General features: G+C 43.5%; 1 protein-coding gene across 5 annotated transcripts; it reads left to right on the forward strand.

The window, feature by feature from the left end:
• RBBP6 (RB binding protein 6, ubiquitin ligase) lies at positions 1-27,617 on the forward strand. Of its 5 annotated transcripts, XM_058816347.1 has the most exons (18): positions 1-219; positions 5,257-5,356; positions 7,166-7,204; positions 7,843-7,879; positions 12,440-12,484; positions 14,866-14,954; positions 15,074-15,170; positions 15,706-15,845; positions 16,706-16,878; positions 17,731-17,834; positions 18,284-18,636; positions 19,461-19,554; positions 19,643-19,721; positions 19,809-19,854; positions 20,978-21,340; positions 21,687-21,788; positions 23,188-24,933; positions 25,628-27,617. In XM_058816347.1, the coding sequence occupies exons 1-18, from the start codon at positions 54-56 to the stop codon at positions 27,210-27,212; spliced, it is 5,358 nt and encodes a 1,785-aa protein (XP_058672330.1). In that variant the 5' UTR covers positions 1-53; the 3' UTR covers positions 27,213-27,617. The 5 variants fall into 5 exon arrangements, with proteins under 5 accessions (XP_058672330.1, XP_058672331.1, XP_058672334.1 ...); XM_058816348.1 differs by lacking the exon at positions 7,166-7,204; XM_058816351.1 differs by lacking the exons at positions 7,166-7,204; positions 21,687-21,788 and having other exon boundaries at positions 25,628-27,616.
• Positions 27,618-27,933: the final 316 nt, after the last annotated feature.

Raw genomic sequence — 27,933 nt, forward strand, 5'->3', positions numbered from 1 at the left:
GCCCGACCCCCGCGGCCCCGCCGCGCCAGAGCGGGCGCCGCCCGCGCCCCGCCATGTCGTGCGTGCACTACAAGTTCTCCTCCAAGCTCAACTATGACACGGTCACCTTCGACGGGCTGCACATCTCCCTGAGCGACCTCAAGCGCCAGATCATGGGCCGGGAGAAGCTGAAGGCGGCCGACTGCGACCTGCAGATCACCAACGCGCAGACCAAAGAAGGTGCGTGGGGTTCGGGGGCAGCGGTGATGGAGCGGTGGCTGCTGTGGGCTCGGAGCTGTTCCTTTGTAGCTGCTGCTCTCACAGCACCGTCCGAGCAGTTCTGCGTGCGGAGGTGCTGCAAAAGTTTGGGTTTCCTGGAGTTGTGGGCAAAATGGGGGCGGTGGGGGGCAGGATGTGTGACCATAACAAACCTGCCTGCTTTCTTTGAAATCTGGCAGAGAAATGTGAAGGTTATCACAAGGATTATAGCGCATGGCTAATTTCAATGAGGGAAGAAAAGTGTGTTTGATGACTGAACTTTGTCGTCAATTTCTCTTTGCCCTCTTAATTGGAAAGTGCTTTGCTGCTTTTTTTACCCGCCTTTCATTGAAGACAAGTGCCCCTTGCAGTAATTGCTTGCAAGCAACAATTTGTATCGAGTGTATCAGAGTTACAATTTCTGCAGACCCTTAAAGCCTCTCTCACAATCAGCGTTCTGTGTAGTAAAATTACTCTGGGAAATTCGTGTTAATGTAAGTTTTCCAAACAAAAGACGCCGTAGTTTGGATACTGCTGAGTATCATTTCATCATTCTTGTCTAATGTTGTTTTGATTTTTTTTTTTTTTCTTCCTGGCACTTAGTGCTTGCTGTATCAGGGCAGTCCTGAAGTTTTATGGCAGAACATTTACAGTGAATGTATGTAAGAAATACATGTTTACAGTGAATATATGTTTTTTGGGAAGTCATAAATTCTCTTAAATCTAATAAATAGTGCTTGATTCTGTGGTGTGAATATGGGTTTGTGTTACTATGATGCTTCAGTTAGGTAATCTGCCATCCTGATAAGTTTGAATGTGATTAAAGACTTCGGAGTGTGACTTTTCAGAAACAAAAATAATTGTATTTTTATTCCTGCAACGTTAAACCTTTTTCTTTCCCCACCCTGTGGTTCTATGTCTCAGCAGTTTTTTCCTTTGAAAGTTGTAAGAGAAAAATGATGCAGGTAAATATCCCCTCATGAGGTATTACTGCAGCCTCCATGGTACCAGATTGACCAGGGAGTTACTTTGTTTTCACATGTAACCAGAGTCCAGGGAAGGAAAGGGCTTTGCCTCACTAGAAGCTGCTGTTGCCTCAAGGTGAAGTTAAAAAAGGATGGTCCTGAGTCTGCTAGGCAGGTTGTGTTGCACTTTAACCTCTAAAAAATGAGTATAAAATTTTAAATATATAACTATGTAAAATACATAATTTTAAATTCTATATTAGTGATACACGTGCTTATTGAAGCTTTCCTAAGGCTGTTTTCCATGTGAAAAGGCAAAAATCTCTCTGTGGTTTGCAGAGCATAGCTAGAGAATGTATTTCCAAATTCTGTGTCTGTCAAATCTTTGGTTCATGTGAATCTCAGTTTTTATTAATCAGATGTAAATGCTTAAATTAACCTGCAGAAATTAAAATAACAACTAGACCGGGATATTCTACCTAAGTGGGATGTTAGGAATTCTTACGTGTGGACATAAGTATTGGGTTTTTTAACTTTGTCTATTCAGGAGTCCTGAGTAAATGTTATAATGATCTTTGGAAAGAACAAAGTGAGCCGTGATTGGTCCAAGATCCTGGAACCTTTTACAGTTCTGGAGCTGTTACTTTTCCTAATGGAAAGCTAGTAATAGAACTGCTAATATAGGCCAAAAGTACACAGGATTTTAAATATCAGTGGGAAAAAAGGATCTGATGGACTGTGTAAGATTCTGGGAATGCAAAATGGGTGGGTGGGACCTGTTTTATGTAGGGGGTTCCTATTCCATACCTGCTATCAAGGCATGTTCTCTAAAGCCTGTGCTCGAGATTGGTGCTTTTAAACTTGCCTCCATTTCATTGGATCTGGATTATTTTACTTGTCTTCTATGACAGGTGTTCCTAGAATATTGTGGAAGAGCTGTGAGCTCCACAACTGAGGTCTCTTGAGTGCTCTTTCCTGTGCTGTGACATTCTGAAACAGAACACTAGGAAAATGTGCCGTACTTACAGGGCAAAATACCACGAAAATAAACCCCAAAGTTGGCTCTGAGCTGGTGTGGGACGGCTGAATGGTTTTGGGGCAGAGTAGTGCCCCAGCAGTTCAGCCCCAGGCTGACACCACAGCAGAGCCCAGAGGGCCCTAAAGCAGGGCAGGTGGTGTAATGCAATTAATGATTGGGAGTTGGGTGGGTTTGATGGACTCATCCCTTCAGAGCAGGGCAGGGGCTCTCGTGGGGCCAGAGCTGTGCAAACAGTGCCGTGGAGATTCCCTGGGCTGTGTGACCTCCTGAGCCGGCTTGTTCCAGATCAGGGATTCCTGTTCTGGGGGAAGCAGAAAATCCAGCACGAGCGGCCCTGTCTGTTACTCTGCAAGTTTCAAGGGTGCCTTCGTAGCCAGCTACAGCAGTGGCTTGTCCCAAAGTGAGCAAGTGATGGTGATGAGAACAGAGTTAAATCCTGTCTAGGGAGAAAATGTGTTCCAGGGAATTCCCTGTGTTCTGGTGGGGCTGCCTGGCATGTTGGCAGGCATTGCAGCTCTTACCTGCACATCCTTCCCCCAGCAGCTGCTTAGCAAGGCTGTTCCCTGCCCTGGCACACCTTGGCTTGCATTCCCAGGACTCCTGGTGAGGTCTGTACTCCACCTGAGTGAAAAACCTCTCAGAGTGCTCAGAGCTGTTTGGGCGATGCTGGCAGATGAACCGTGAATGAAAGCAGGCCAGAAAATAACATGGGAACTTTTGTCAGTAATTTGTTTATAGCATACATAAACACAAATTATTAAAACTAGCAGAAATTCTTATAATAGATAAATTAAAAAGAGGGGTTTTAAATTGCTCATTCAGTATGAAGCAGCGTAAACTTGCCAGCAAATCTGAGCTCTTTGCACCTAGCTGTAAGAAGGCTGTGGACACTGATGCAGTAGTTGATGTCAGATTTCTGTGTCAGTGTGAGGCAGCAGTCAGCTGACTAACTAGTTTGCCTCCATTCATGCCTTGAAATACTTAATCTGGACTCTTTCAAGCTACTATTTTCTTGTAGGATAAACAGCAAGTTTTAGACTGTTGTGTCTCTTCTGCTCTAAGCTTTAATATCCAGATTTTTCTTTGTTTTTACAGTCATTTTGTGTTAGTTGGGTACTTACAATCACAGCTCAGATTGAGAAATTCCAGTAGCCACTTCCTGGCCATCACTGGTGGCAAAACAAGTTTGAACTATATGGGAATGGGAGTGAACAATGCTGCTGCCTCCAGCTTGGAGCGTTTCTGTTGGAGCTCTGCTTGGACGCATGTGAGCAGTAGCTGTGTGGAGTTGGCCTCACTGCTCACCTTGCGGTGTGGAGTCATGGAGAGACAGGGGCAGGCACAAGTAGAAACAGCTGCTCTGGGCTTCCAGAACTGCAGCTGGCACCGTCTTCCAGGTGTTTGTCTCAGCCTCAGCGCTGCTTGAGCTCCTTCTCCATCAGAAAGTCCCGCTGTGGCCTCTTTGACAGGTGGCTGTGTGAGGAGCAGAGCTCCAGGGCTTGTGTCAGGATGTGGCTTCTGTAAGAGCTGCTGTTTCTGTCACTGCTAGTCCTTTCACCCACAGTTTTAAACTGCTCTGCAGTCCAGAGGAGTCTCGCTGTTCAGTTCCCTGGGGGGACGATCAGAAATTAGTTTCAGCTAAATGATTTCTCACTTTTCTGAAGAAATGTTCTGTTAGCTGGAAATAGAAGTAAAACTTTAATTTCATGGTTGAAGTGATGTCTTCTGCTAGGTATGTTTTGGTCTAAGGGAGGTTCCTGCCTGTAGGAATAATATACTGAAAAATTGAGCATAAATTGTGAGATACTCGTATTTTGTGTGTGATCACTGAGCAAACTCATCCTGACAAAGCTTGACTAGATATATAACAGTACTAGGTTTCAGACCAGTGCTTTGATTCAGTCTGCAGAGGTAAGGGATTGGAATAACTAGCACTGCAGGCACATCACAGGGAAGGACTTCTCATGGTGCTTTACAATATTTAGTCATATACAGCCTGTGTAAGTTCTGTATAAAAACCATTCTTATGAAGAGGGCTTTGCATTTTAAGTTTATTCAAAGTGTCTGAGAATTGGATTTTTCTTTGGGCCTTATGTAAAAGGTCAGGGGGCTTTTCTTCTTTTCAGACAACCAGCACAGTACAGGCCCAGGCAGAGCAGGGATGGCTCCAGGCACATGCTGTTTTCCAAAGGCTTTTCAAGACTTCAGAAGTCATTTTGTTTGAGTCTCTCTTCTCTGCAGAGAGTGAGTGGAAAGAACTTGTGTCCCTCTGGTTAATTCAGACTAGATCATGAGCTTAAGGGAGGAGGTACCACTTTAGTTTGAGCCACTTGTGTCCTGCTTGTGAAAGCAGCTCAGAAACCCCCAAGTTTTTGTGCTCCTGACTCCAGTGCTGTCGGTTTCAGTTGCATTTCTCTGTCAGGCCCTGGGCAGCTGCCCAGCCTGCTTGGGGACGGTGAAGCTCCAAGCACAGAGCTGGTGCCTCTGCTGTTCTGTCAGGCATGAGCAGGGCAGCAGAGGGGAGTCAGGGGTACTTAACAAGCTGAAAGCAGTGCTGCAGAGTTTCCCCGCTTTAGCTGATGCCTGGTTTGTTCAGGACAAGTATTCACAGACTTTACAATCTGTTTTATGCAGGTGAGGCTCAGCTTTGGTTTGTTTTGCTCCAGAGATCTCTTGGTTTCATAGCCAAACAGAAGCAAAAACAGCTTAAAACAGATCAGGGAAAAACCTCATGAATTATCAGACTCTGCTTTAGTGTAATTTGAAACCATTTTGCTCCTGGCATTCAAACTAACTTTAAAAACTGAAAATTATTTTGCTGCTTGTGCTTGATAATCAAACCTGAAGATTCCTTGACAGGTGCTGCTGGTGTGTTGAGAGGATGAAAGCTTGATGTTATGTATAAAATTTTGCTTTTAGATCTGTAACGGGATTCTCGAAAGTGCTCTGTAATTACCTATTAAATACATTCTTACAAATTGACTAATGTTTTTTCTGTATTGATGTTGTTTCCAGAATACACCGATGATAGTGCTCTGATTCCCAAGAACTCATCGGTGATTGTGAGGAGAATCCCCATTGGAGGAGTTAAAGCTACCAGCAAAACATACGTTATGTAAGTACTGCAAACATTCTCTTGTTTGGGAGGGGTCAGTGTGCCCACCTTGTTATTGACAGCACTTGCAGAGGCACTGGGCTTGTAACTTGCTTGTTAAAACTGCTGCTGGTGTTTGTAGTCATGGGGTAGCTTTCAAAGTGTCTGTCCCAAAGGAGACTTAGATTTTGGTGTTCAGACACCAGCAGTGGTGACTTTGGAGATGATTCTATTGAGCTTGGTTTGGAGTTTATTTTTCTGAGATTCAAATTTTTTGAAATTCCTGTTTCCTCTACATGGGGAGATTCCTTATAATATGTGTCTGCCTTTTTAACAAAGGCAGGTATACATTCATGAACTTAGCATTTGTTCATGGCTCAAAAGAGTTTGATTCTGGGTGTTGGATTGTCACCTGCATTTGGGGGAGGTGGGGCAGGATATGACAGGTATTTTTCTGCCTCAGACATGGGGGGGTTATATAGTAGTCATAGAGGAAAGACCAAGACCATGGTAAGCCATGCAAACAAGGAGTTTCATTCCTAAGTGACTCCTGCGTGTTTCCTAAACACACAGTATCTGTTTGAGGCAAGAGATAAAGAACCATACCCTAAAGGGTACTGGCTTTTGTGCAAGTACCATGAAATAAACAGTTAATCCTGTCCAGAGTCAAATCTCAGAAGTAGTTCAGCACATTACCAAATGTACTGGTACCTTTCTGAGTCCGTCTGTACCCGAGCTGGGATCTGTGCTCCATATTTTAGTTCTGTATTTCTGAGGTTTACACCTGATTCTCTGTCCTCAGTATTGATTGAAATCACAGAGACTCAAATGCAATCCTGACTCCAGGATTATGGCTGCATTGATGTTTTCATACAGTCCAGATCCTTAAAGCCTCTTCACCACCAGCAGGAGATATTATTAGCTTGTGGTTTTGCCATGTCTTTCTAATGTTGGTTCTCAGGAAAGTACCCTAAGGAGTTACAGTGTGTCTTGAACAAACAGTACAGCAGCATCCTGGTACCCATGAACCATTGGCAAGCAAAATCCCCGAATGGATGTGGCTCTGCATGTAACCTTGGGGCATGTTACTGCAGGAGTTGGTGCAGTGCTTCCCAGCTCTCCCTCAGGATTCTGCCCCCCAGCTTTGTGCCTGTAAACACAGCCTTGCTTTGGGGCTCGTTTCACTGAGTGCTGTCCTGCCAGTGCACCTTGCCTGGTGCTGTAAAGCCCTCCAGAGAACCAAAGCTGGCAGCAAAGATTCTGTCACTACTGGTGTGGGGGATCAGCAAAGAACAGCACTGCTGTGGTAGAGTTGGAAATTAACCAGGCAGATGAGCCTTCTGTTCCCCAGCTGGAAACGCTGCAGAAACCACTGGCAGGGTGGTTAATGTTTGGGGATGGGGAATGTCTGCTGGGATGGTGAGAGGCCTTCAGAAAGGCACTACTCACCTTGCAGTAAATGGCTGGAGCAACTATTGTGTGGTAATCCAAAGTATTTCCTCACCTCCTCACCCTCAGGAGGTATAATTGGGAGCCTGGGGGTGTTCAGCAGTGGCAGGAAGCTGAGCCTCCTCATTGGCATGTAAATTCCCCAGCAGCCTTTGCATTGCTTCTGCTCATGGGACTCTTTGGATGATGCGTGGATTGTTTGTTAGCTCTCTCAGTGGCTGCATGAGTGGGTCATGATGAGGAGCATGCAGGTCCACACCACCGAGTATGTGGAATCTCAGCAAGTTTTCAAATGTAAAACGTATTTCCTAAAATATTGTAAAGTATTCAAGATTATCTTATAGCAAATTCTGGCAATTAAGACCTTTTTTTTTGTCACAGGACTCCTAAATCGCACAAAATCCTAGAAACTACTTTCAGGTGACATTTCTACTACTACTTTTAGTCAATATAGCATATGTAACATGTTTAATATTTTGGCACTTTGATGGCTAAATATAGTAGATCTCTGAACACAGTGCTTGGGCTTCCACAAAGCAACACTGTTCTAGCACTGTTCAGTGCTGCTGACACTGTTATGTTGCCCCTTTGTCACATGACTGTTTTTCACTTGAGCAAACTTGCACTTGTAGATTATCACTGTTCTTCACTGAAACTGAAGCCCTGTACCTGGTACCTGTGTGCCTTTCCAGGGATGTACGTGTTGGCCAAAGCTGCCCCACGCTTTGGTGATTGATTATTTGAGAACACAGAACTCTAGTACAGACTTCACATGGATTTGATACTTGGAGAGCAGAGACAAAATGTCTCATGACTTCCTCTTGCACTGTTGTGTTCTAGATCTGTAAGTCTTGAGTAATTTGTGACAATGTAGAAATGTGATTTTGGGGTGTTTTTTAGTTGCCCCAAATGTACCAAGAGAGAACAGTTTATGTTACAAATAAATGTCTATGTTCGCTAGAGTATTGGAGCATGATGTGATGTTCAGGTTCTGGAATCTTTGTGTCGGGTACAAATGATTTGTTTCAAATTCTCATCACCTTTATTTCTTCTTCTAGAAGTCGAAGTGAGCCAGTGAGTGGGACATCAAAAGCAGTATGTAAAAACACAATCTCACACTTTTTTTCCTACACACTGCACTTAGTTCTAAACAATGCAGCCTTTTATTAATTTGCCAAACGTTAACTTAATATATTTTCCAGTAAAACCTAGTGTATGTTGTAAATACTTTGTATTTGATTCAGCATAGTAAAAACTGGGTAATGCCATCATTTGCAGAGTTCTAATGTGAATATTGGTATTTGTGCCTAGTAATGCATTGTATTTCATATTGAATATGCCAGAATCTCTCCTGTATGACTCTGTGTTGTACAGATAATGTATGATCGTTTCCAGATCCTGTAGGCTCAAGGTTTGCACACTGAACATGGTGCCATGTTCTACATCTGTCTGTCTATAGCTAGTGATATGTATGTTTGTATAGGTTGTTGTGTGCTTTTTGTTTCTTGCAATAAAAACTGTTTGGAGTGTATTTTTTGCCATTTTCACATTGTATCACTTAGCTTTTGTTTTTAAATACCTTTTTTTTGCCTAATGGTTTTTGAAAATGTTATCAAAAACCACTGAGAAATCGTTATTGTGAAACTTGGTGCTGTTCCTTACTTTTGACTTGGGGGTTCAAACAAATACCAAACCCAGCATATCCCAGATGTTTTCAGGACAGTTCTGTGCAGATACATGATTCCTTCTTATGTCCTTAAATATTTGGGTATTTGTTCCTGAAACTGTGTAATTGAAGTGATATTGTTTGGGCCCTCCTGAGTACAGAAATGTCTTTAATAGCCTGACGTGAATTTCAATATCGCTGCTACACAGAGTGGTATTCTAAAGTTCTGCATTTGATTCTTTCCCCTTTATCTGATAAAGCAGTTTAGTTCAGCAGTTTGCAAATGACAATATGTAACACAAATTTTGGCACCAAGTTAGAGCCTGGGGCATTTGGGAGTGAAATCCCTGTCACTTTTCTTAACTTCTGCCTGCAGCACATTTTTGGGTCTGGGTGACTCCAGGGCTGGCTGCTGCTGTAATTCCCAAAGGTTAAGCCTTTCTTTAGTATACCACCACTTGGAATTCACATTTGAAAAAGGGGCAGCATTTTCCTTCAGGTTTGCAAACACTTGTACTGCTGCTAACGGATAATCCCACACGGAAACCCGTGCCTGGTGATGGGCTAGATCTTAATGTGCCACTTGGGTCAGTACTGTGTGCAACTGTGTTTTTCCAATAGTCCTTAGAGTATCAAAGTACTATTTGGTGGGGTTTATTTTTTATCTTTATTTTAAGTATAACTGCTTCTCCTTCACTAGACTGGTGTGAGGCATTACACTAACCCTGGATCATTGGATCTGATCACTTGATCAGCTATTAGGATAACTTAATCTAGAAATTCCTGAACTCTGGGGCTGTGTTCTGGGAAGAATGCAGCCTCTGGTTCCCATGGAAACAATCAACTTCAAATTGCAAACTTACTGTGTGTAGGTCTAAAACCACTAAATGTAACATCCATAATTCTGTTGCTGATTGATTGCAATTCCTTTTGGAGATGAATGCCTCTCATTGTGAGTTGGAGTTAGTTGCACTGGCCCAGTGACCCTAGCAGTTAATGTAATGCATTTATGTAAACCACGTTTATAGTATTTGATCTAATTCAGAAGGGTTTTTATTTCTTGAAAACAGTTCTTTTTCTTTTTGTTTACTAGCATGTGTATAAACACAAACCACATGTTCATAAATAAAGTTAACATTCTTTTAGCCTCCTGTGTTCCCTGGCATGTCTGTATTACATCTTACCATAAGCTAACGTAGATGTGTCAAAAAGAAAAAAGGAGAAATCCCAGAGTGGGAGGGAAAACAGTGTGAGTGAGAACTAACAGCAGGAAAGGAAAAGCTAAGCCATTCCCTGGTGTGCTCTGGCTGTCCCTGGTCTGGGAGGGTGGAAGCCTTGAATCCCTCTGTACAGGCCCTCTCTCACTGGAAAAGCCCTGCAGCCTCAGCAGCTTCTGGGGCTAGGAACACAAAGAGTTTATTCTTAAAGTTAATTCAGGTCTTGGTGCGGGGGGATTGTTTGCCTTTTTTTTTTTTTTTTTTTAAACACAAATATTTCTGCATGTATTTCAGAGCAGAAGCTGGGTCTTGTGCAGTTGGAGTAAATCACTAGGAATCTTGTCAGTTATTGATGGAGAGTAAAGCTGCAAAGTTAAAATCAGTTTTCTTTTTTTAATGGATGCACAAAAGCTTCTTCTTTTGAGTACCTTTTCATTGTCATACTGCCGTGCCAGCTGCCATCCCAGCCTTGGCCAGCCATACCAGGGCGTGGAGCCTTTCTGCTGCAGGGTCGGTGTCGGTGCCTGGGAGAGGCTGCGGAAGGGCTGAGCTGTGCTCGTGGGGTCAGCACCAGGGGCACACCTGGAGCCTCCCTGGCTGACCTTGTGTGTAGCCAGGCTTGGCTCTGGGGAAAGCCCTGGCATGTCAGTGTAGCACTCCAGCAGTGAGATCAGCCTCTTCCTCCTCTTTTCTGTCCTCTTGCCCACTTGGCTTGCTGTTAGTTTCTGTTTAGTCTGCTGTACGACATGCGAGTTAAAACATCAGCTGTTGAGTTTAGGGTTTGGGGGTTACTTTTTCTGGGTTGTCTTTTGGTTTTTTAACAATACTTCTGCAGTGTTATCTTAGGGTTGCCTGCAAATTCATAGAGATGTTGTTTCTACTTGACCATTTTGAGGGACTGCCAGGAAATAGTTCAGTAGAAATCTAAAAGGAAAAAAATTGGAGAAAATATAGGATGATTGAAGGATGGCCATGGGCAAATGCGCTGATGAGTACATTAACTGTCTGTTTGCTCCTTCAGGTAACTGTTCAATATCACCTCCTTTAAGAAATTAGACTGTTGCCTGCAGGCTGTATAATTGCAGCTTCCTGAAAAAAGAATTAATAGTTTATTAACTGTTTGTGTTTCAGTTCCTGGTCAGTACTAGACCATTTAATGCTAAAGCTTTCCTAATTTCTTGTTTGTTTCTGAAAAAACACAAAATTATAGCTGTGCTTGCCCTGAGAGAATGCTGGTCTGCTTTTTCATGTGTAAAAGAGTGGCATATGGAGGATGAAGCTTCAAAATGCTTGTGCAGACTTCCTTTTGAACAGAACTAGGTACAAAGCATTCTGGAAGGAAGGAGAGATGAATCTTGTGGTACAACTTGCAGTGGAATGAAGGTCTTTTTTTCTAGATCTCTGTGTTCCTCTTCAAAGGAAGAAGACTTTAGTCTCAAAGCATCAAGAGCTCTTTAGTCAGTATTGCAGGGATACTGTGTGTACTTTCCTGAAAACACAGAACAGGAACAACTTAGTGGTGTGAGGAATCATCTTGTGCATGGAAATACCTTTTCCCAGTCTACTAAAACTGTTCCCTCGAATTCTCTACTACATTAGGTAGCAAAGGACAAGACCTTTTTTAAGGAAAGGTTTTAATCTCTTTGCTGACCTGTTTAGTGACTTCTTGGAGAGCTGTTCAGTTCACATTGTGAACTTTTATTCTATGTTTTTGAGCAGGTTAGATGTAGTAAGCAGTGATTCAGGTATCTTTCTGGTACTGTTGTGTTAGCTCAAGTGCTGCTAGTGGCATGATAAAATTCAATGTACTGCAGAAGGAACTAGATTGAGTTAACCTTTTTACTTTGGCAAAACTGCTTTTCAGCACTAGTTGTCTGGCTTCTAGCCTGAGGATGTCATTCCTGAGAGCTGTTCCATAGGCAACTGGGAGGAGAAAAATGGAGACAAAAATTCCAGGCTTGTGCTCTGAATCCATGTCTTTTTCATCAGGAGTATGCTTTGCAATTTCCTTTGTTCATTTAGTACTGGGCTCCTATTAAAGATCAGGTTTGGTCTGATTGCAAGGAATCATCTAAATTCTCATTGATTTGGGTGGTAGGGCCTATGGTCTAGTAACATACAAGAAATCAGTTTTTAAATTTTTATAGTCTACTCTGTCATTACAAACACCTTTATTTAAATTATTTAAGCAGTTGGCTTTTCTCCAGAAGTGACAGGTTGTGGCTGCTGTTCTAGATTGGCTTGTATTTGGGTTTATTTGGGTACTGACAGGAGGGGCAGAGTGTGTTTTGGGGCTGCTGGGGATGGCCTTCATTCTGACAGGACAGCTCTGGGTTCACAAAATCATCGCTGTGTGCATATAGACATGATGAGACATTCACTCATTCATTTGCAAACTACACTAATACTATGTTACCTGGAGTGATACTTCTTCCTCAACTAAACTTAAATATTTTTTAAAATCCTTTTTAGCTGAAAATTCACAACTTCCCATTACTATTTTGAAAGAGGTCCCTCTCTGAGATATTCTGAGCAATAAGTAGATCTCCAGTGGGGTTGGTTATTTTAATTTCTTCTCATAAGCACATAGATACTCTTAAGCCATCATAGGTTTGGACTTTGTTTTGAATAAATACAAATTACACTGGGTTGGGATTTCCTTTGGGTGACACTCAGGGGGATGTAGTGCAGGCATTCAGATTATAGTAGAGGTTAACTGTTGTTGTGTTTTGACTGTAGAACTTGAATATGTGTTTAATTTTTTGTGAACAGATTGATGACTCTTCTGCATCTATTTCTCTGGCCCAGCTTACTAAGGTATATATATATATATATATATTCTTGTCAAATACTTCAAAAGTGTTTGCTTCCTATTTTTAAATTGATACTGTGACCTATTGGTGAATAACTGTTGTAATTGAAAGCCCCCTTTAATTTTTATTAACTTAAAGTATTTATTTTAACTTTACAATGTGTGTATATTTTGATACTATCCTGTAAAGAGTAGTTCCCAGTTTGGGAAGATAGAAGGGGAGTACCTTATCAGCCTCAGCATAATGTTGCAGTATTACTCATCCTCAAGACACAAAGAAGAAGCTCTTCAGAAGCTGTTTTACCGTTTTTCATACGTTTCATTAATTTTGCGTTGGAAACTAACCCAGTTTGTACAGAAGAATTTAATTGGCTGTAAGTTACGGACATTCCAGGGGGGTGTGACCACCACAAGAGAAGCGGTTCTGTACCATGGACAATTGCATGGCTATTTTTGAATCCCTAGTCATAGTTACAGACCCATTCTCTGAATGCTGCACAATTCCATAAATTGTGGGATCTATACAGTGGACAACCCGATCTAATTTGTTTGAACGCAGACTGTGTAAATTGTGTAAATGTACCTCATTGTTTATAGGAATATACCAATGTGTACGTGTGGCATCTGAGCAGCTGTGACCTTTTGAAACTGTTGTAATGCCATGTTTTGCTCGGGAACTGCTTGCATTTTTGCTCACCAATGTGTAATTTGTCTGGGAAAGCACTAGTGACTGCACTGTGTGGACAGCCAAGTGCTCAACCACCAGTCCCTAAAGCTACAGCCAGTAGAGTAGGCAGGGCCTGAGGCAGAGCAGCTAGTTCTTTGTCAGCAAGATAAAAGCTGGAGTTCATTTCTAATAAAAAGAAATCTCTTCCCACTGGTAACTTGGTAACTTTTCCCCTCTTCGCTACAGAAATTAAATTGTATACATTTGGCCAAAAAAAACCCCATTATATCTAAATATCTCTAGTTTGGAAGGTAGCCACCCAAGGAATTGGTTCCCATTAGTGCTGTCCCTAAATGTGTCCTCGGGTCTGTAACCTCATGTGAAGTTTTACTCTAAAGTGTGCAAAGCTGTCCAAGGGGTGGGGGTACACATTTAAGCTTTTGAGGATATTGAAGTAGTTCAGAAATGGCAGGAAGATGACACCAAGTGGCTCAGCACTGTTACTCCCTCTAATGGCTCTAGTGCAGCCCGGCTCAGCACGGAGGCAATGTGTTAACAGTTCTCTGGTGATTATTACTATGTATGAAATGCCATATTTGAATTTTGGTCTATTCCTACTAATGTTTTGTGGCTTTTGGATGTGTTTTGTAAACCGTTTGGGTTCAAACAAATTAGTCAAGTATTATCTGTAAAGCTTTCTGTAACTGTTAATGGAAATGATTTCATAGTTGGCGATCCGGATTCTGTTACTGTGGAGAAACTGTGTATATGAAACAACCATTTAATAAAATGTTGAAACTAGTTGGTTGCTTTTGTGAATGAATGCATACAAAACCAAACCATGAGTGCTTGAGCTGAGTGATAGGTGCTTGAAGGCCCAAGTCATTTGCAGTCACTCCCTTAGACCCTGCTTGTATCTGGACTAGTGTGTAATAAAAATATTTGAACAAATATGACTTAAAAATCAGCTGACTTCAGTAATTTGAAGGTCTAGTTGTACAGAAGGTTTATATTAAAATTTGTGTGTTAAAAGGACATAGTCAACTGGAAAAAAACTAAGATAGTCTTCACTCTAGTTAAGTCACAGGAAGAAGTTAGGAGGGGGAACATGCAGTTTGCACTCCCTGCAGCTCCTGCTGGGCAAATCTTGCTGTAAAGAATTTTGCCTTGCTGAGAGTTTGCAAAATCCTTTAGTTCTTTTAATACTCGTGTGTCTGAAGCTGAGTTTCAGCAAACAAACCTAACTGCCCCACCTTTGCAGTTCTGTGTCCTTTTAATACTACAAAATGTAAATAATGCTGCTTGTATCCATCTTAATTCCTTGTCCAGTGGAGAGCTTCTCCTGAATATAGTCTGGAGCTTAAAAATCAGCATTAAAAATACTGGATATTGTTGTTTATCTACACATAGCTTCAGTCATCTGAAGGAAATTGGATTGGTTACACAAGTCTTGCTGTAAGGTACAAACAGAGCCTAAGGTTTGAGTGCCCAAGAGTGCTCTTTTCTAGTAGGTTCTCAGGCACATAAACATCATGTCATGGCATAAGGACTCCCCAGACCATCTTCAGCATGAATCTGTTTCGTATAAGCAGCTGCTCTCATGCAAGCTCAGTTAGTGTAGTGCTGCTCTTTACAGGATTGGATGAGTGGTGTTGTCTTGGGCTGTGTGGGCTTAAATGTGTTTCTAATGTGTGTGTCAAATAATTACCTGTTGCACAGACTGCCAATCTGGCTGAAGCCAATGCTTCCGAGGAGGATAAAATAAAAGCTATGATGACACAGTCTGGCCATGAATATGATCCAGTCAAGTAAGTGTTGCTAACATGGAACTCGTTCTTTGAAGTTAATGTAAAAATTGTAGAGCTGGTTTGTTTAAATAAGAGAGACACATTAATCTCTTTTCCTTTTTTCCCCCAAAAACTTGCAGTTACATGAAGAAACCCGTGGGGCCACCTCCACCCTCCTACACCTGTTTTCGCTGTGGCAAACCTGGGCACTACATAAAGAACTGTCCAACAAATGGGGTAAGACTTGGGGGCCTTGGGGGGTGCTCAGTTTTTAATTTTTATCTGGAGAGTTACATAACAAACGTGAATACAGTAAGAATTGTGTATTTTGGTGTGAAGTACAGAGGTTACATGGCCGTGTTGCAAAACCCTTTGGATTTTAGAAAAACCTGGAATTGTAACATTTTCTTTTCATTAGGTCAGAGGCACTAAATATTCCCATAGATCTTTTCTGTGAATCCCTATGCTAGAAATATCTCAAAACACATTTCTCCAAGCCCTGAGTCCAGCTCCCTCTGAATTGCCCTTTGGAGGAGGAGCCAGTTTGAGGGATTTCACCCTTAAGGAATCTGTAGTTAAGCCAAAGAATGTCAATGAGTTCAAAACATTGTTCCAGCCTCTGGAACACCCTGGCTGCATTAATTTAGGGAAAAGAGTATTTTAGTCCCTTACACTAGGTAAGAGGAGAGGGTTAAAGGTTTTTGTGCTTAAAATAGTCACTGAAATCTCATTTTCAGTGTGGTTCTTGAAATACGTCTGCTTTTCTTAACAGGACAAAAATTTCGAGTCTGTTCCCAGAATTAAAAAAAGCACAGGAATTCCAAGAAGTTTTATGATGGAGGTGAAGGACCCCAACACAAAGGGTGCCATGCTGACCAACACTGGGAAATATGCAATTCCAACCATAGATGCGTAAGTATGGAATTGGTTGGACTGATCCCAAAGGGGAATGGGAGAAACCAGGCAGAAATGCACGAGTGGCGGTGCAGCCACGTTGGCCAGCACCTGGACATGTGTGGAGGAAGCATTGGCACTGGATTTCAGCTTTAAAGTCCATGCTGCTGCCTAACAACAAAGAGGGGGGGTCCTCACACCCCTGGGAGCTGGTTAAACATGGGGTGTGCTGAGACTATTTCTGCAGAACATTCCAGCAGCATTTGTAATTGGGGTTATTCTCTCTGGGAACTCCTTTTGATTCTAGTTTGTCTTTCAAAGGTTTCATGTAAAATGTAATAAAGCAGCTGTTGGACTGTGACTCCCTCCCTCAGATGTGAAGCAGGCTTAATTTTTCATCTTGCTATAAACTAGGAAAACACTTGTGTGTGCTGAGCACAGTGGCTGTTCTAAAATACTCTTGGTAGCCCTTCTGGTTTTCTCACCTGGATGTCCTTTTTTGGAAGCTGTAACACAGACTTCTTTCACTTGGACAATGTCATTACTGGGATACCAGCTTTATCCTGAGCCTCCAATTTACATTTAGCCTCTGGCAAAGGAGATTCAGGTCACCTGATACAAGCTGTCAAATGTTTTTCTAGTCTGAACCAATTTCTTAGCTGATCCACTGAACTGGATAGTTCTGCAGGAGAATTCCTCCCTCCTTCTTCTTATGTTAGGGCTATAGAAAAGTAGCTCAACCTAAACAGCTGTATTTAGGAAGGCCAGTGGAGAGGGAGAAGAATACCACATATTGTCTTTTTTTTTTGATAAAATTCAAAGCTTGGAAGAGTTTTCCCTTTAACTTCTTTCTTTTGCTTTCCCTACTCTACTTCCAGGGAAGCTTATGCTATAGGAAAGAAGGAGAAGCCTCCCTTCCTACCTGAGGAGCCATCCTCCTCCTCAGAAGAAGATGATCCTATTCCAGATGAGCTATTGTGTCTCATTTGTAAGGATATAATGACGGATGCGGTTGTTATTCCCTGCTGTGGAAACAGTTACTGTGATGAATGTAAGTGTTACTGCCAAATTTGTTAATTTCAGACATCAAATTTGATTTTCTGAGAGCAGAAATAGGAGATAAGGAAATTGCTGTGTTAGTTCTGTTGAATACTTCAGCGTGTCGTGAGCAGGGAAAGACTCTTCTTGTGTAGATGGTGAAAAAAAGGTAGAAAGCTTTTTTCCTTCCTTAGGTTTCTAGTTAAATCCTCTTTACCTGCAGAGGGAAGAGGATGAGGGAAGTGCATATTAGTGCAGGTGGTTACAGTATTAGATATAGAATGCATTTATTTTGTCCACAGCCCTTTCCCTCGCAGAGAATTATGTATCCAGCTTTGGGCACTTAGTGCGGACTACAAAGAACTGATGTTGAGGCATTTTGTCCACATGCTTCCCTAGAGCTGGTTAAAACCTTCAGAAATCAAACCTCATGATTTTTTGAAATGTGTTTTGTTCATTAACATGGAATGACTTTTTGCTGTACCAGAGTGGAAAAAAGACCAATTGAGCTGTCACATGCCAGTCTGCTCTGCATCTTTACATATTACCACAATGAAATATTGACCCTCTGCTGTATGCTAGAAATTGTTGTAGAATTTCAGAGTGGTTTGAGTTGGCCTTCCACTAGCCCAGCTTGCTCCAAGTCCCATCCAAACTAGTCTTGAACACTTCCAGGGATGCTACATCTTCTCTGGGCAACCTGTTCCTCTGCCAGTTTTTCCCACTATAGAACATGAACAGCTCCATGCTTGCGGTTTGAGACCATATTTCCCCATTAATCATATGCTTGTTTTTGTAATTAATGAGAATGAAAAAGTTTACTTAGTTTGGCTATAAACTACTTAAATATTCTAATTATTCCCAGGTATTAGAACAGCACTGCTGGAGTCCGAGGAACACACCTGCCCTACCTGCCATCAGACAGATGTTTCTCCTGATGCTTTAATCGCCAACAAGTTTCTGCGCCAGGTAATGTTGTGACTTTAGCCTGAACTCTTTGTTAGAAAAATCTATTTGTAAAGAGTTGAAATGGGTGAAAATATTAATTTAGATCTCCTTAAGCAAGGCTGAACTCAACAAAACTAAGTTTACTTTTCAAATACATGATCTGTTTTTACAGAAGCCTACTGCTCATTAGAGACAATCTGGCAAATTCAGGATACACATGTCTTTAATGGGATGTCCTCACTTTCAAATTGGGTGTTAACAGCAAAGTACTTTTAATGCAGAGACTCTGAGGTACCAGTCATTGATACCAGAGTTCCATAGGGTGTGTTCATAGCTGTTTGTTAGTTGGTTTAGGATTAATAGCACTTACAGGAACACACAGTGATTTTCCTGTAGAAATGCTTTTGTTCGTATTCATATTTCTACTGAAGTTTATTATCACCTTCTCAAACATGTTTCCCTACCTCTAGGCTGTCAACAACTTCAAGAATGAAACCGGTTACACAAAAAGGCTCCGTAAGATTCAGCAGCAGCAGCAGCAGCAGCAGCTGCCGCCGCCCCCGCCGCCGCCGCCACCGCCGCTGATGCGGCAGACGATCACGCGCACCCTGCAGCCGCTGATGCGGCCGGCCATGGCCCGGCAGCAGGACCCGCTCATGATCCCGCTGGCCTCGCTGGCCTCCCGCTCCGCCCTCTCCTCCCTGGGCCCCGGGCCGTCCATGGCAGCTGGGCTGCCGGTCAATCCGTCTTCTGTGGTTGTCTCCGATCTCCCTCCGGCAGTGTCCCTCTCTCTCCGTGGGGAAAAGCCAGATGGACCTTTTCGGTAAGGAGATCTGGAGATCAACAGCAATGTAAAAGAAATCAAAATGCTCAGGTTAGATTTTTCTTGAGCTTTGCAGCTAGCAAAGTGTATCATTAGTGAAAGCTGAAGGTCACTGTGGAACTTGTGGTTCTGTTTTTGCTTGGAATGAGGACAATTCAGTAAGCAGAACATGCAGGAATTTTCTTGGCAGTATTTTTGTCAGGTTCCCCTACCAATCATTCAGCGCAAGTTTGCCCTGAAGAAGGGACTGGTTTTGATTTGAAGTGGCCAGCCATTCATAGAGTACCCATTTATTTCCATTAGACCTTAGTGTCTCATTATTTTCTCTTTATTACTGAGGAAATAATATTTTCATGTAAAAATCTGTTACGAGTGTTTAGGGTTACATCCTTTAATCCTGCTGCCTTGGATGCACAGAACCAGTGTGTGCAGAGGGCTGCCAGGCTCAGCTGTGCCATCAGTACAAGGATCACGATTCAAAGGAGCACAGAAACATTTTCTAATGGAATTTCAGTTCTTTTATCTTCCAAAGCTGAGGTTCAGTGCACAGGTTATATGGATTCTCATGCTTTCAAGTGCTGCTTAATCAAATATTTTTCCAGAGAGCTTCCTCACTAAATGCCAACATCCAAACAGACTCCTCAGCAGTGCTTCCTCTGGAGCCTGCCAACTTCACAGGTGTAAATGTGGTGAAGATTATTTTAAAATATGTTTTTTATTTAGTGAAATCAGCCTTTTCTCACCTTGGACTTTATATTTAAAAATATGTATTATATTTCAATTCAAAGCAGTGTTTCAGTAATAAAAATGTTTTGTTTTTGTAGTGATGCCGATGCTGTTTTGCCTCCTGCTCTGATGACTGCTGCTGAGCTTTCCAAATCTTCCCCTTTGTCAATCAGCAGTTTGTTGGAAGAGAAGGTAGATTTTATTTCATCACATAATCACATACAATGATTCTTATGTTCTAGTAGAGCTTGTTTTGTGACTGTTTGCATTTATTCCCAAGGGCTATCAGGTTCCTGTACTGAGACAGCCAGCGATACCAAGTCTTCTGGGCCCTCAAGGACAATCAATACCTACAACTGGTAAGAAACTAGAACTTAGAATTTTGTCCAAAAAGTTGTCTTCAGATAAACTTACTGGGATTTTTTTTCCTGTCCCTGCTGCAAAAGGTCATCCAATGAGAGCTGGTGCACTTCGCAGGCCAGGCTGGGAGCTGTAAGTATTCAACAGAAATTGAATGTATTACTAGTTGTAACCAGTTGTAAATTAATCTGTAACACATCGCTTAGACAACAGCTGATTTATAATGAAATAATAGTTGTGGAGAATTCAAGTGGTAATTAATTTTCAAGTGGCTTCATTTAAATTAACTTTAACAAAGGGGACCTGTGTTTACAGTAAGATTATTGAAAAATAAAACTCCAGTACATAATTGAAGAGAAGATTCTGACTAATGAACACTTTTTGGGAAGCCTAAATTACATATAAAAATTAAATGTAATTAAAAGATCAAATGGAAAAGCACCCTTTTGATTGCTGACTGAATAGGGCTGAAGAAATTGATTTCCCAGTAGAAATCACCCTCCAACGTTCTTTCTTTAACAACTTAGTTGATACTGATTGAGCAAATTATTGAAAAATTAGAGGCTGTTATTTTTATAACAGTTTTGTATTTCTGCAGTTTAGTCATCTCAAAGTGCCAAGCTCCTTTTTCTCATTAGAGAGAGGAGCCTGTTTATCTGTTATCGCAGCGTCAAATTAGTCCTTCATTCGTTAGAGATTTGTTACAGCCAGGCTGTAAGGGTCATTGTTTTTATAAAGTCTGAAAGATATATCAAAACAAAATCCAGCATCCATCCCCCAGATTATCTAAAATCTCAAATCCAGTAAACAAGAAAAAAACAATTCAGGGACAAGAACAGGCCAATGCATCGCGAGGCAGGAGCTCAGGAAGCAAATGTAGGAGAGGTTAGGAGAGTTGTGAGAGGTGAGTTAATTCCTGCGCAGTGCTCGGAAGCCCGGGAGTGCAGAGCTCAAGGTGTGTCCAGCAGGGGCAGAGGAGCAGTGGGTGCTTGGCTCGTGGGAGATGGGGGTCTCATGGCAGCCTCGCCCGCAGTCCCAAAGCTGAGTGTAAGGAGAGAAGGCTGAGGGAGCTGCTGGGGCGAAGATGTGCAAGGCAAGTACGAGGCTCCAGGACTGAGTTTAGTCTCGAGTGAACAGAAAGCCGGAGACCAGTGAGAACCAGGAGTGCTCCCGCCGTGCTGCCGCTTCGCTTTCCTCTGTACGCTCAGGGCAGGCTGTGACAAACAGTGACACGTGTTTTTGGGTTTCTTTAAAGTTCAAATCGAGGACGCCCGCACAGTGACCGTGCCCAAAGGACTCAGGCCCCATCACTGCCAGCATCAGCACCAGTCTTTGTGCCTGTGCCTCCACCTCCCTTGTATCCTCCACCACCCCATGCTCTTCCTCTTCCTCCGGGGGTACCACCACCACAGTTTCCTCCTCAGTTTCCACCTGGGCAGCCTCCATCCGCTGGGTACACTGTCCCCCCTCCCGGATATCCCCCAGCTCCTGCAAACATGTCATCAGCTTGGGTCCCAACAGCAGTGCCAGCGGCTCATTCAAACACCATCCCAACGACACAAGCACCTCCTCTCTCTAGGGAGGAGTTTTACAGAGAGCAACGGAGGCTTAAAGAGGAGTAAGTATTTGGCTCACTAACGTTGCCTTGTTTTCATGTCTGTATCGGGGGAGCGTATTGGACTGCGGTTACGCTAAAGTGCATCTGACCTAGCAAAAGTGACATAGCGTTTCTTCCAATATACTTTTTCATCGCAGATGGTAAATATGCAAAGCTAAACCAAGACAAATGTAATTCTAGAACTTTTCCTAAAACTTGTAGGAACTGTTTTTGCTTAAATAGGATGTTCACCTTTTGCATTGCATGCAGTAAACATTTTCTCATATTGGCCATGTTTTGTTTCTTGATGTCTTTTGTAATAAAGGTCAAACTATAATTGTAATAAAGGTCAAACTTATTTTAACAGGGAAAAGAAAAAGTCCAAACTTGATGAGTTTACAAATGATTTTGCTAAGGAATTGATGGAATATAAAAAGATTCAAAAGGAGCGTAGGCGTTCGTTTTCCAGGTAACTGCTTTACATGTCCGTAATGGAGAAGCAGATTGTCTAGAGGAATCAGGAGGAGTTCCACTCCACCTCCCTGTCATTAGATTGATTGGATGATTGAGGGATGAGCAGTGACAGGAGTGTCATATGCAAGTTATTGGCTCCAGTGTGGCAGAGATTGCAGGTGACTGAATTAGCGTTGGGCAGCAGGCACTGAGGAGCGCTAAGCATCTGTCTTGCTAAGGTATCTCTGCAGTGGTATCCTTCACTGCCTGACAGCCCTGAGGAGGCCAGGAGCAGAATAGATGTAAGGGCTGCATTTTCAGCGTCTCGCTATTCTGATTGTAACTGAGCAGTCCAAGCAGTTTGGAGGAGATAGGTGAGAGAAATCATCCTCATTTCTGCTTTTGTCCATCTCATGTTGGTACATGAGATGTTTGAACCTATACTGCAGACTGGGGGCTTTCACTTCTTGGGTGACATTGTTAAATTTTTATTGGGAATTAAAAGCTGAGACTTATTTGTAAGGAAATCTGAAAATGGTGAGGGACTTGGAGAGGAGGAATGATGCTAATGAACATATGAATCATGTGAAATGATTCATTAAAAAACAGTAGAAGAAGACCTGAGGGTAGCTGCTGTTTTCTGTCCCCAGAAATCCCTTGGGCAGGAGTAGTTGTTAGCAGTGCTGTCAGGAGCTTTCCCAGAGTCATGGCACTGGGGCATGTGACTAGAGACTGAGGGTAGAAGCTTTTAGATGGGATTTTTCTTGCAATGCAGTCACTTGCCTTGGTTATTGCTGGAGGGATGTGCAGGATGTTTTTGGGACACCTGCCTGGCAGTGTGGATTCCACAGGCCTGTCTGTAGGTCCTTTGCAGTATTGGGATTGTGCATCCTGTCCAAACTCCCAAAAAAGGGTGCAGTTAATAGACCGAGCTGGTCTTTTAACATTGGGCTTTGCTGTCTTCAGGCTATGTGGTGTTTTCTGGGTGTGATTCTGCACTGTAGCCACTCAGATTTGCTCTTTTTTCATCTTACTGCAACAAAAATGATTTGCACTGCATGTGGTTGCCGAGTAGTGACAAATGTGCGTGTTCCCATACCAGTAGAGGCCAGTGTAACCACCTGAAATCTGTCCGTAGCTCTGGTAGCTCATGTGATAGAGTGAGTGGAAGTAGACTGACCCTTCTGTGTGTTCTGACACTAACAAAGCAACAGCTGTTCTGTCTTGTGAGCAGAAACTTTTACGTGTTATCAAGTTCTTCAATTCGCAGTAGCTTTATGTCAGCAGCTGAAAGAAGCTTTGACATAAGCATGTGGAGAGGAAAGAAAAAATAAATGTGGGAGGAAAAGATTTGAAGAGAAAGACTGTTTGGAATTAACTTCATCTGGTTTTTTTTTTTGTTGTGTTTTTTTAAGGTCCAAGTCTCCCTATAGTGCTTCATCTTACTCTAGAAGCTCATACACCTACTCCAAGTCACGCTCAGGTTCGTCGCGCTCCCGCTCCTACTCACGCTCCTTCAGCCGCTCCCACTCCCGCTCCTACTCGCGGTCGCCGCCCTATCAGAGACGAGGCAAAGGGAAGAGTCGGAACTACCGCTCCCGCTCGCGCTCGCACGGCTACCACCGCTCGCGCTCCCGCTCGCCCCCGTACCGGCGCTACCACTCCCGCTCCAGGTCTCCGGTGTTCCGGGGCCAGTCCCCCACCAAACGGACGGTCCCGCAGGGCGAGGCCGAGCGCGAGTACTTCAACCGCTACCGAGAGGTGCCCCCATACGACATGAAGGCCTACTACGGCCGCTCGGTGGACTTCAGAGACCCCTTTGAGAAGGAGAGGTACAGAGAGTGGGAGAGGAACTACAGAGAGTGGTACGAGAAGTTTTACAAGGGCTATGCTGTGGGCGCTCAGCCACGGCCTCCAGTGAGCAGAGAGAACTTCTCTCCAGAACGGTTTGGCCCACCTGGGACCAGACGAGAGAATTCACCGTATGCTCGGGGACGGAGGGAGGAGTATCCTGCTGGGCAGAGCCACAGGAATCGTAATGTAGCTGGAAACTACCCCGAAAAGCCTGGGAGAGAGAGCCATGGCATCAAAGATCCTACAAAATCAAAAGAGAAGGAGGTGGAAAATCCACTGGGAGATGGAAAAGGCAATAAACATAAAAAACACCGGAAGAGAAGAAAAGGGGATGAGAATGAAGGATTTCCCAACGTTGAGCTGTTAGAAGGGGCAAGAAAACCAAGAGAGCCAGTTCCAGCAGAAGATGCTAAAACAGACTCTCTATTCATGCTGCCAAGCAGGGATGATGCCACCCCTGTAAGAGATGAGCCCATGGAAGCGGATTCCATTGCTTTCAAACCAGTGTCTGAAAAGGAGAAAAAAGAGAAGGATAAGCCAAAAGCAAAGGTTGAGAAAACAAAGCGGAAAGTAGAAGTGGCGGCTGCTCCAAAGAAAGACAGCATAGCAAAGCCAGCTAAAGCTTCCCAGGAAAAGGTGGACCCCGATCGCGAAAAATCTCCTCGAACGGAACCTCCTGTGAAAAAAGTCAAAGAAGAGCTGCCAAAACCAGACAGTGTTAAAACCTCTTCCTCTCAGAAAGATGAGAAGACTCTTGGTACACCACGGAAAGCTCATCCCAAAGTGACAAAGGACCACCCAGAAGCCAGACCAGCCAAGGAGGAGAAGGCAAAGAAAGAACACCCTAAAGAAGCCAAGGCAGAGAAGCCCTCCAGCAAGGAGGAGAAGTCAAAGAAACCTGCTGAGAAAAGCAAACTTTCTGATGCCAAACTTGAGAAAAGGAAAAGAAAAGCAGAGGAAAAGGCCGATAAAGAACATGAGGCCACTTCTGCAAAGGCCTATAAACCTGAAAGTGCAGAATTGAAAACATCACCCAAGGGGAAGGCTGAGCCCGAGGGGGAGAAAGGAGAGCGGACCCCAGAAAAGGATAAAGCTGCTTTTCTTAACAACCCATCCAAAAAGATTAAACTTAACCGAGAAACTGGAAAAAAGATTGTAAGTGGAGAAAACGTGCCGCCTGGAAAAGAAGCTGTGGAGAAACCTGAGCCCAGCAGCAGCAAAGTTAAAGCGGAAAAGACAAAGGGAAAAACAAGGAGGAAAGTGACAGCAGCTGATGGCGCTAGCTCAACTCTTGTGGATTACACCAGGTACCCCAGGCAGTTCTTGTTCTTTTCCTTTTCTTTCTTTCCTCCTCCCCTCCTCCAGTTGTTTATGGTGCTTAAGGAAAGGAACAGCTGAATTTGTGCTAAACAAGGGAATAATCCATGATCTTCCTTATGAGACTGTACATAGGTCAAACTCAGCTGTTGTTAAGGAAAACGAGCAGTTTGTACTGCACAGGAAGCTGGTGTAGGGTTCATTTGCTGGTGATGCAAACTCAAAGCATTTAAGACATTAGTTGAAGACTTAAGATAGTGTCTTGGTAATCTAAAAAGTATTTAAAATGTCCATTTTTCTAAGGAAGAACTGGGGCATAAGGATAAAACTTTGCGTGTCTGTACCTCTCCATAATTGCTTGCTTTCATGTTGAAAGAAGAATGGATATCTAATTTATCTGCCATTGGGAGAAATAGGACATGACGGAATTACCAGATCAGACAGTCCCCAATCTGATAATCTTGTGTCTTTCTTAATTAAATGTATAGTAGCAAGATATTAAATTAATTGATTGCTCATAATCTCAGCCAGTGGACTCAGCCTTTCTCTTGTCTGTTCCCTTAATTGAACATCCTTGAGGAAAATGCTGAGAATTTAGAATTGAAACACAAGCCAGTTTATAAAATGTTCCCAGAGCTGGCTGTGTGTGCATCCCATTACTAATGTCCATGTTTTTCCTCCCAGCACGAGTTCCACTGGGGGAAGCCCTGTCAGGAAGCCTGAGGAGAAGCCAGACACCAAACGAACTGTCATTAAGACCCTGGAGGAGTATAACAATGACATAACAGCCCCTGCTGAGGATGTCATTATCATGATCCAGGTCCCTCAGTCCAAGTGGGATAAAGATGACTTTGAGTCTGAAGAGGAAGACATCAAATCCACCACCCAGGTGCCCCCAACTGTAGGAAAACCAACCAGTGTTATCAAACCTGTGAGTGCAAAGGCACCAAACCCCCTCAAACACACTGAAAAGGAGACAGAGCCTCTGGAGAAAATACAGAAGGCTGCAAAAGAGACAAGTTATGAGAGCACCCAACACGATGCCAAGAGTTCAAAAAGTTCCTTGTCAAGTGAAAAAGGTAAAACCAAAGACCGGGATCATTCTTTGTCAGACAAGGACAGTTCTGAGAAGAGGAAGAGCAGTGTTCAGCCAGAAAAAGAGCACTCAGAACGCACAGTTGAACAAGGAAATGGAAAAACTGTATCTCAGTCTTCTAAAGATGGCAGATCTTCAGAGAAGCATGACAGTGGCCGTAGCTCCGCTGCGAAGGACTTCACTCCCAACCGGGACAAGAAGTCTGACCATGATGGCAGCAGGGAGCATTCGAGTTCCAAGCGCAGAGATGAGAAGAGCGAATCAGGACGGAGGAAAGACTCCCCATCCCGGATCAGAGACTCCACAGCAGTGCAGAAGAGCAAACCGAGAGAGGAGCGCGCGGAGCCACCCAAGAAGGGCCCTGCGGAGGCCAAGCGGAGCAGCTACAGCCCCCCGCGGGAGCGCAAGCCCGCCGAGCACAAAGCCGTGCACGAGCCCAAGCGCCCCGCTGAGGAACACAAACCCCCGGACAAAAACCCGGGCAAGGAGAAGGAGAAGGAAAAAGAGAAGCATGTCCCGGAAGTCAAGAGCAATAAGGAGAAAGAGCCAGGTGGGAATAAGCCACCGGTGAAACAGGACTCGCCAGAAGTTAAAGTGGAGAAGGAGAATGTGGCGGGTCAGAGCGATAAAGGCGCGGCGAAGCCCAAGCCGCCGGTGAGCAGCGCCGCGCGCCTCTCGTCCGACCTCACCCGCGAGACTGACGAGGCCGCTTTCGTGCCAGACTACAACGAGAGCGACAGCGAGAGCAACGTGTCTGCAAAGGACGAGGAGGCTGCGGGGAAAACGCCCAAAGAGGCGAAGGAAAAGGCTGTGGATAAAGCGAAAGAGGAGGCGGCGGCCCCGGCTCCTGCCGAGCAGCCAGAGGTGGGCAGGAGCCAGAGCCAGAGCAGCCCCAGCGTCAGCCGCAGCCGCAGCCACAGCCCCTCCGAGAGCCAGACACGCAGCCACAGCAGCAGTGCCAGCTCAGGGGAGAGTCAGGACAGCAAGAAAAAGAAAAAGAAGAAAGAAAAGAAGAAGCACAAGAAGCACAAGAAACATAAGAAGCATAAGAAACACATGGGAAATGAAACAGAATTGGAAAAGAGCCAAAAACACAAACACAAGAAGAAAAAATCAAAGAAGAGCAAAGATAAAGAGAAAGACGACCAAAAAGTGAAATCTGTCACGACATAAACCGACAGATAGTGAAAAAATGACTTAATTACTAAGTCATCTGTATGATCTTTGTTAAAATGTAAACGACTTCAAGCGTTGTAAATAATGACATGAAAGACCCTGTGCTGCACTTAAAATATTGCTGCTTGATTATTTGATTTTTACATCAGAGCTTTATAAAAGTGAACATTTTGTACAGAATTGTGAGTTGTGACCATGTAACATGAAAGGTTTTGCTGGGGCATCTTCTTTTTAACCACCGTTAATTATTTTGGGTGGAGTTTACTGTACTGTGAAGATTTTCACATTCGGGTTTTTTTTAATTGCCTGGCAGAAGCAGCTGGTACCAGTTACCAAATACCAGCGGATAAAATGCAGAATACATTACAGCCCTGTTATGTCATTTTTTGATTACAATAAAAAAAGTTTTCAATAAATGACCCAATGTGAGATTTCCAGTGGGAGTTGCACATGAGCAGGGAGCATCCCAAGCCTTCCCATTCCTGGAAGTGTCCAAGGCCAGGTTGATCCTGGCCTGGAGCAGCCTGGTGTAATGGAAGTTGTCCCTGCCTATGGCAGAGAGGTGGGACTGGGTGAGCTTTATGGTCCCTCAACCAAACCATTCCAGGATTCTAACAGTAGTGCCAGAGGAAAAGGTTGGTGGGAACTATTGTGTGGGAAAAACAACTTACAGGGCGGTTTAATTTTGGGAAAACTGGCAGGACCTGCCCTGGTGGAG

The sequence above is a fragment of the Ammospiza caudacuta genome, chromosome 17 (assembly GCF_027887145.1).
Source record: "Ammospiza caudacuta isolate bAmmCau1 chromosome 17, bAmmCau1.pri, whole genome shotgun sequence".
Lineage (NCBI taxonomy): Eukaryota > Metazoa > Chordata > Aves > Passeriformes > Passerellidae > Ammospiza > Ammospiza caudacuta.